The 9,080-nt window shown below is 39.7% G+C and overlaps 2 protein-coding genes across 2 annotated transcripts; one reads left to right on the top strand and one right to left on the bottom strand.

Annotated features, from left to right (window-relative positions):
* Positions 1-339: 339 nt before the first annotated feature.
* RBM7 (RNA binding motif protein 7) lies at positions 340-6,779 on the bottom strand. The gene is made up of 5 exons (XM_010953522.3): positions 6,647-6,779; positions 5,565-5,727; positions 4,840-4,924; positions 2,900-2,990; positions 340-1,870 (listed from the first exon to the last, which is right to left on the bottom strand). The coding sequence occupies exons 1-5, from the start codon at positions 6,740-6,742 to the stop codon at positions 1,508-1,510; spliced, it is 798 nt and encodes a 265-aa protein (XP_010951824.2). The 5' UTR covers positions 6,743-6,779; the 3' UTR covers positions 340-1,507.
* A 297-nt stretch (positions 6,780-7,076) lies between these two features.
* Positions 7,077-7,531, top strand: C33H11orf71 (chromosome 33 C11orf71 homolog). The gene has a single exon (XM_010953521.3). It carries the CDS (start codon positions 7,077-7,079, stop codon positions 7,470-7,472), a length of 396 nt encoding a protein of 131 aa, XP_010951823.2. The 3' UTR covers positions 7,473-7,531.
* The last annotated feature ends 1,549 nt before the right edge of the window (positions 7,532-9,080 follow it).

Genomic DNA, 9,080 nt, shown 5'->3' with positions numbered 1-9,080 from the left:
ATCTAATTCTAAAATATTGTTTGATATGTACAAAAGGTGTATTTCAGGATGCTCTAAGGACTGACATTCTTTTTTGTTGCTAATTTATTATTATATTATTTAATTATTTTGGTCTTAGGGAGAGGTAATTAAGTTTTGATTTCTCTTCTTTAATGGAGGCACTGAGGATTGAACCCAGGACCCTCCTGCGTGTTTAGCATGCACTTTACCACTTGAGCTATACCCTCTCCCCAGAACTAACATTCTCAACACCAGGCAATCACTGAATCAAAGTATGTTACTTTCTGTGTACAATGTCTCTAAAGTTAGTGATGTCAAAAAAATTAGACACACCCCTCCTTCTTTTTGTTTTCAATATATTAAAAAGCAACATAGTACAAATGTTGTGGTTAACATTAAAAAGGATCCAAATTTTACGGAATGAATTTTTATAAACAAGTTCTACAATGAAAGGGAAACAGCATTTCAATCATAAAAGTTTTGTTAAACAAGATTTAAAATTTTTTGAATCAGAAATTTTTAAAGACTAACTTCTTTTGAATGATCAAACAAAAACAAAAAAAGCAACCTGTACAATTTCCATTATAAAATGTGTCCTGTACACATCCCGGGCACTTTGAAAATGTTAAAATTTTAAGTCTGAGTGATAGAGGCAGCACTTTAAGGTTTAATGAACCTTTTTTTTTTTTTTCCAAAAAAAGTATTACTTTCAGTAAAACATTTTACCATTTTATCTGACTATGCATTTACATTTTTGTTTTTCCTGCAAGGGGGGATTTACAGTAACACTGTACTTCTACTGTAAAAATAAACACTTGAGATATTTAACTTCCTGAGTGACTTCAGTCGTACATCAAACATGATTTAATGAGAAAATTCTAAACTTTCATAATGAAACAGCATGTGTAGATTTATACTTGTATGATCAGTTAGGGTTAAACTCAAGAGCATGTCACAGAACTTACACTTAAGCTCTCTCAGAAGTTAAACAGTGTGATTTATCCCCAAACTTTACCAAGTTTCTCAAATGTTAGTAAAATGAATCACTGAAATTACATTTTCTCATTTATTAACAAAATACTGAATCATTTCAGATCATCAACTTGAATGTTTTCCATTATATACACCAAAATCTGGTTCACTAACAAGAAACTTCTTGCAATACAAAAAGGTAACAAATAATTAAAATATCTGCTTCATAGTACAACTAATTCATATAATACATCCTTTCCTCAACTGTCTAAAATGATTAGGAATTGTGGAACTTTCTTTTGCATAAAACCCTTTCCTCTTCTTAAAACCCTGAGGTGAAAGGTCATTAATGTAATAAAACTAGAACCACAATTCTTCTCATTTCTGTATCGGACAGCTATTAGGTTTTTAAAATTTTATAAAGAAATGTGGCAACTTGTAAAGCTGCTCTACACAGTTTTTTAACAAAACATTCCCAGACCAACTTAACAAAAAGGGCCTAGAATAGACTTTATAAAACATCCTTTAACACTTGTTAGTGTCGAGGTGAGCGCCATTTTCCATCTCTACTGCTGTCTCTTCTGCTATCATAGTCATGGCTCCAGCCATCGTGACTCCTGTCTTCATAGAAGAAATCATCTCTGCTTCCCCTGTAATGATGGTCGGACCCGTGATCAGGGTAGCGCTGCTCACGGCTGTAATGTCTATCCGCTAGATAGGGATGAGAATTCTGTCTGACTTTACGCTGTGATGAGGGTGCATCTTGGCGCCACTGGGAGCTTGAAGACTGGTTAAAAGCATGATTATGTGACTGAACTGATGGGGAAAATCCTGACTGATCCAGATGTGGAGAACCAAATTTCCCTCCATATGACATCTGTCTCAAAACATTATTCATCTGAGGGAAGAGAAAAAGAAGGAAATGTTAACTGCAAATATTCCTAGATATCAAAGCCAATAGGTATCTGGTCATGGTTAACCAAACAATAATAAAAAAGCAAAATCACTCTTGTCTAGATGAATTTAAGTTAAACACAACTAGAAGCAGTACAATACAATAGCTTCATTCACTTCAATGTATACCTACAAGATATCTGTCAAACTGCCAGGAAGATAAACAAAACAATTATAATATTAATTGTGAAATGGTGTGTGAAATGAGCTAGTGAGGAGAAAATGGAGACAAATACTAAAGTGACTAGACCAGTGGTTCCCAAATTCTGCCTGGGGATAGACATGAGCCAAAGTTTTTGTTTTTGTTTAATGGTCTGCAGCAAAATGACAAAAATAAATATTATGTTTATAAAAGCTGACATCCCTTTACATTGGTCTCTTAATTTTATTTTATTTCACTCTTACATTTTTATTTTGCAGACCTGTGAAATACAAAAGCCTAGGGACCACAAGCCAAGATTACGGTTTGGGCAAAGAAAATAAAAAGGAAGAAGTAAACGCAGGAAAAAAAAAAAAAAAGGACTTGGCGACTGATCAAAGACAAAGATGAAACAGTAAAAGATACCTAGGATTTTAAGCCTAGTCTCATGGTGATACTATCACAGAAAAAAGTGGAAAGTTCAAGAGGGAGCTGGTCTAGAAGAATCCAGTATATTCCAGTATTAAGTATCAGTATATGATAAGTAACTCAGCACAGACTACAAGAACATCAGAGAATGCATTTCCAACACTTGCAACACACACAACATACCAACAAAGGTTAAAGAAAAACACAAACATGAGATGCAGTTCTTCTATTTATCTTCAGTCTTTTAAATATACATTTCTGTCCAGTGAAAACTAAAATGAATGATCAATTTACAAATATCACACTAACTAAAATTTAGGAACTTAATTTAAGAATTAATTAAGAATGAACATTTCAACCTTTTTTTTTTTTTTTAAGCAACTCAAATTGAAAAAATCAGCCTACCACTGCTTGTCTTTGAAAATTTTCTGGAGAAGAGAAAGATCTTTTAATTATCTGTGCTGATGCAGTCATGTTATCTGCAGTCCTTTCATACCTGTGAAAAATAAGGAAACCCACATATAATCATTCATTTAACTAATGTTTACAACATATTGATCATGAGTAAGACACATAAAGACAAGAATAAGCAAGACAAACAAGGTATCTGCTCTCATGGGCCTGGGGTAAAGATTCAGACAAGACGACAATTCACATGGTTATAATAACAGAATCATAAATGACTACAGAGCAGGTGGGGGGTTCTATTTTAGCTTGACTGGTCAGTGATGGCTTTTCTAAAAAGGAGGCATTTGAAGTGAAGGCTGAATAACAAGATTACCTGAGGCCACATATTCCAGCTGAGGGAAGGACTATAGCAGGGGTGGACAAACTACAGCCAGTGGGCTAAATCCAGTTTCTATAAGCAGTTTTCCTGCAACACAGCCAAGCTCTTTTGTTTTTATACTATCTGTGTAACGCTACAATGGCAGAGAAGAAACTGCATGATCTGCAAAGCCCACAGTATTAACTATCTGGTCCTTTAAGGAAACAAGACTGTCAATCCCTGGGCTAGTGCAAAGGCTGAGACTGAGAACTAAAATGACAAAAGATTTGATCAAATAGATGTAACAGATGAGGGAAACAGAAGAAATAATGGATAACACCTAGATTTGGGGCTTGAGCAATTAGGTAGGCCTTTAGTGAGACAGGAAATAGGAAAAAATCTGGGGAGTAAGGAATCAGAGTTCTGTAACGTAAACAGAATATTAATTTTAAGGACTCAAATCTTACTTTTCACTTCCTAAAGAGGTAATTAACTTCAGCTGGCAAGAAAAGACGCTGCTCTACCTCACCAATATCCTCTACTACTTTCCATTTTCCATTTTGATCAAGGCACACTGGCATCTTTTGGGTCCTCATTCACGTCTGTCATCTCTCCTTGTTAAAACTTTCTAAACGCTTTCTACTCATGTCATGCGGGTGTGCTCATTCACATAGCCTGGGTTTGAAAACAAGTTCACGCTTATGAGCAGTTCAAACTTGAGCAAGTTAACCTCCAACTCTCATTTTCTTCATATACAAGATACAGATGATGATAATCCTTATCTCCTAAGACTGCTGTGAGGAATACATGAGATCACAAACGCAAAGGCCTTGGTGAAGAAGCTGACACAGGACAGGTTATTTGTTAACTCTTTCCTGAATGAAGCCCATTATGACTGATAAGTAGCTCTATGGACATATCAGGAAAAACTGCCCCTGGTAAAGTATCAGCCTCCCCAAGCAAATAAAACTATTTAAATAAATATAAATTTGGCACCTTTTCTAATCCTCAGTAGCTGAGAGGGATTTTACAAATCATTCAAATCAACCCCCTTTCCTTACAAACGGAAAGACAGGACCAGAGAAGTGAGATTGGCTCAAGATTACACACTGGTACAGAAAGATCTGGAATCCAATTCTATGAGCTCTTCGTCCAGTAGTCTGTTTATACTAGTACGTATTTTGAGACTGCAAGGAACAACCAATTAGTGGTCATAAAACTAATCCGATTTTTTTTAATGAAAAAGAGTGTACTACAAGTAGTAAGGGTATGTAATGTTTTAAGAAATTTTGTTTCAGTTATATACATGTATGTGGGTGTGATATATGTCTTTACAAATGAAAATAAAATACAGTTATATACGTAGATATTTTAAGGGGACTATATATAATGTGCCTATGGTCCCCTGGTCCCCTTAGAATAGATACGTATATAACTATAATCCAAAATAGCAAATAATATAGCAGAAGAGTAAAGGGGTAGGATCATAAAGAAGGAATCGAATCATTCTTGTTTTGAGATCGCTACCTAAAAGAAAAACTCCTGATAAATGATTTTTACAACAGGTGAGAAATATTACCTGCTAGGAGATGTGGAAGCGGGGCTTGAATTTCCAACGTGATGCTGGGAATACAAACTGACCTCCTGTGAGGCATGACTACTTCCTAAAATAGAGAAACTCTTATTGATAGAAAATAATTTGAAATTTTGTCTCCCTCAGCCCAAATCACTCCAAAAAGGTAGACACAGGCTAAAAGAGAAAACATCAAATTTCAGTAGACAGCTTTACAGTTCATCAGAGTGAAAATTCTAAGTGTTTAACGGCAGATATATTCAAAACAAGGGGCTCTAAGGAAGGTTGCTATCCAATGTATAAATATCTGATCTGGCCATAATATTCTGATCCCCACACTAAACTGTAAGACGGATAAAAGGAAAGTTTCATCCTCACATGATCGTGAATCAAAATTTGTAAAAGTAAACTACAAAGAAGCCAGGAAAAGTATTTTCAGGAAATAATCGTTGCACCTTTCAGAGCGTGAACTTAAACCCAAGTCATTCTAACAATAAAGTTTATGTTCTTTTCACAAACCCAAACTGACATTTTAAACTCTTTTTAAAATTACAACTTTCAAAATCCATGTTGTCAATGTTACCCATTTTCAGGGAAATATAAAGTTTACTACTCACAAAGCTTAAAGCATTTTCATCGAAAGAGAGGTTCTTAAAACTGAGTAATAAAATTAAAAGCAAAAACAAAGTGACAAACAACCTCTCTCCCAAACAACATCAGTGAAGAGTTACCTGATCTAAACTGAATTTTGATGGGTCTTCCAAAAAGTTTGATTCCATTAAGTAGATTCATTGCATAAGGAACAGATACTTCATGTTTGAAATTCACAAATGCAAACTGCTTTGGTTTACCATCCTTATCTTTTGGAATTTTCACTTTTATTACTGGCCCAGCCTATAGACAAAAAAGTGTTCAGAATTTCAACAAGACAATTTCAGGAATATACTCAAATCACAAAGTTGAAAAAACTACAAAAATGTAACCAGGGACTCTAAAAAAAAAAATGGATACAGAAGAATTTCCCTCTTGGCTTAAGACCCTATAGGTATCACTGAAAATTAGGTTAACTTATTTGGGAGAGGGGAGCCCGTAAGGAACTGGAAACCCACTCGCCGGATTTACATTCCACAGCACTTTAAGACTTGTAACAAGGCGACCAACATTTGTCATTTTCCCACTGCATGAAAATTAAGACTGATCAAGAACAAGACAAAGTGTTTTCCTGGACTGAAAATTCACTTTTGTACCGATCTATCAAACATTACCAGTTGTTGGAGGATAGAACTGGAGGGCGGACAGGCTACTCTAAAAATTTCAACACATTTTAATACAGATTCTAATACTGAAAGACTACAATGCTGCTTTCCTATGGAGTATTTGCGAATCTGAAATATTTTAATGCCGCAACTTTGTAAGAAACTTAAGTGGAAAAGGGTACTGGCAAAGAAACTGAAACACAATTTACAAGGGGAAGATGAGAAAAGCAGGAAGAGGAAAAAGCCCAGCTTAAGGAAGGACCCACACGTACGAGGTCCCTTAGAAGCCCGGAATCTTTACCACGGGAATGCTTGACTTGAGGACCCTCCACCTCCTTTAGCCGTCACTTCGGCCTGAACTAACCACAGTTCTTCTAATAAAGCGACACCCAGCGAGCGCCTCACTTCCTAAGCCCGACCTCCAGCCTCCAACCCGCCCACCTGTCGGGTGACCGGACGGCCGGTGCCGCCTGCGCCAAGGAAGCAGCCACGGCCGTTGGGCCGGGCCCTACCCGAGCCGGAAAAACGAAAGGAAAAGGCTGCTCCCTGCCGCTTACCTGGTGGAAAAGCTCGAAAAGGAGCTCCTCTGTCACCTTCGTTTCAAGGTTGCCCACAAAGAGAGTGCGATCCGCTTCGGCTGCCGCCGCCCCCATCTCAGCGTCGCCCCCTCCCGAAAAAGGCCGAAGGGTCGCCGCCGACGCACCCACTGCGCACTCTCGGAAACCCCACGTCCGCGCGGCCCCAGGCGTCACCGACGTAAACGTCAATCACGCCGGCTCTCAGCGGCGTCGACGTGCGCTGCGGGACTGCGCATGCTCGCGAGGGGAGCGCTCGTTACGGGCGGCCTCTTGCTCCCCCGCCGCGCCGGTGATGGCTTTTGAGGAGGTCGGGCTCCGCGTTCGAGACGGGCCGAACTGATCCGCGGAGCCGCGAAGGGCCTGCCCCGGCCGAGGGACGGAACACAAATACTGCGGGCAGTGTTTGAAGATGGCCCTGAACTATGCGTCGCTGTCCGCCGGCGACCGAAGGAGCAGGGTGTCCCACCGCTCTTCCCTCGGCGACCTCAGCTCGTCGGCCTTAGCGTTGGCGATGGTCTCCGGAGACAGCTTCCTCGTTACCAGGCCCCAGGCGGTTCTCCCGGAACTTATTCCGCGGCCGGCGGTGCGGCTGAACGTCCGGGGCGAGAGCCGTCGGGCGCCTGGGGGCGGCCGGAGCCTGACCCGCTTTATACAGGGAAGGGAGCCGGATGCGCGCAGCCGGAGCCGCCTAGCCCGCTTCTCACCTTACCCCGCGCCCGGGGCTAAGCTCGACCTCCTGCGAAGTGTGCTCCAGCAACGTCTGGCGGCGCTCGGAGGCGTGATCGCAGCCCGTCTGGCGGCTTGAAACGAACACCTCCCTCCGCCCCTCAATGCGCTTGTGAACAAGGCCTCTCTCAAATCCTTTCCTGGTGCTACTGAAGTCTTATTTTTAGAGGGACGTCTTTTCATTCTAATATAAAAATACGTAGGAGTCCTGTTACTCTGAGCGCAAAGGAAAAGTTCTACCATTCGCTAAGTCAGATGGTTTTAAATAGCCATGATGATTGAATCAGAAGGGAGGCAGGTTTTTTGATGTAGTCACAAAGCTAAGCTAATTAGATTATCTTTTGCAGAGGTCGGTCGTCCATTTACTCTCCCAACAATGGACCCACAGTTTTCTTCTTTGCACTAACAAGTCTTACCTCCCTTCCCGGCAGATTCTCCTTCTTTGAGACTTGTAATTCGAGCTTCCTTAACGGCTTACCTTTCTACCTCAGACTATTCTTTTTACCTTTACTTCTGTTGGTTTGCTACTCAGACTTAACCTTCCACCTGTGGCCCGACTCTGATCCTGTCATCTTGTCCTTAACACTTACTTCCATCTCCGTCCTCCACTTTGTCTTAAGGAATGTCTTCAAACTTCAGTCTCAACCATACTAAAACAAAAGCAAAACCTAAACCTTGCTACTCTTTCGAATTATTAAATGAAGTTACATTTCTTTATTTGCCAAAGGTTCCAAATGAATGTTTACACTTACATTTGTCATTCTATTATTCACATGCAATCCTGGCTTCCTTAATGTGATCTGTTGTCCCAAAATATACAAAAATTGGAAACCTTGACCTTAAGTCTCCTTTTTAGGAAACTGCTTATCCATTCACTCTAGCATCTTGAACTTTCTTGTTTGTCTTTTCCCATTCAATCCGTCAACAATATTTGAAGATCTTCCTACTGCTAAGTACTCTGGATGAAATTCACATTTAGTCCTGCTATCAAGGAGCTCAAGAAGTGTTCTCTTGAAGGAGAGGCTAATAAGTCAACAGGCAGTCCACACTGGAGACTTCATTAGGTGCAGGGATGAAAAAGAGCCCCGGTTGCAGTGGTTTTCCATAATACTGCACCATCTTGGTTCTTACACCTGGCTGATCACTCCTTATCTGCTAATATTTTCGTTGTCTTAATTATACGTTTCCCCAGGTTTTAAAGGGTGGTATTGGGGGAAAGTGAGTGGATTTTGTCAGTGCCAACTCTTTATGTAAGCAGGATTTCCCAGTGGACTCTTCTCTGTAGTTATGGTCAGATAAAGCAAAATTACACACACCCAACAATTGTTGAGAATGACATTTTTGAGAAAACTATGGACAAACAATAGAGCTTCCATAAGAGAGTGATTAATACAGAGAGGTCTGCAAACCAGGTCATAAGACAGATATTTGAAAGAATAATAATAGCTACCTTTTATTGAGTGCTGTGTGCAAGGCAGTGTGCTTTTTATTCATTGTTTATGCAGATATTGAGAACTTAAGAACTTACTCTGTGCCTGCTACTACCTTAGAGTAACGGTGAACAAGATAGGTAAGTTCTCTGCTCTTGCGGAGCTTTATATATGTCATTTAATTCTCACAACTCATAACAAAGGCATTATACTTTCCTTCCATTGCCAAGAAACCAAGGCACAAAGAGATGAAGAAA

The sequence above is a fragment of the Camelus bactrianus genome, chromosome 33, assembly GCF_048773025.1.
Source record: "Camelus bactrianus isolate YW-2024 breed Bactrian camel chromosome 33, ASM4877302v1, whole genome shotgun sequence".
In the NCBI taxonomy this organism is placed as follows: domain Eukaryota; kingdom Metazoa; phylum Chordata; class Mammalia; order Artiodactyla; family Camelidae; genus Camelus; species Camelus bactrianus.
The sequence above is the reverse complement of the archived record's forward strand: the minus strand, read 5'-3'. Positions and strand labels throughout refer to the sequence as shown.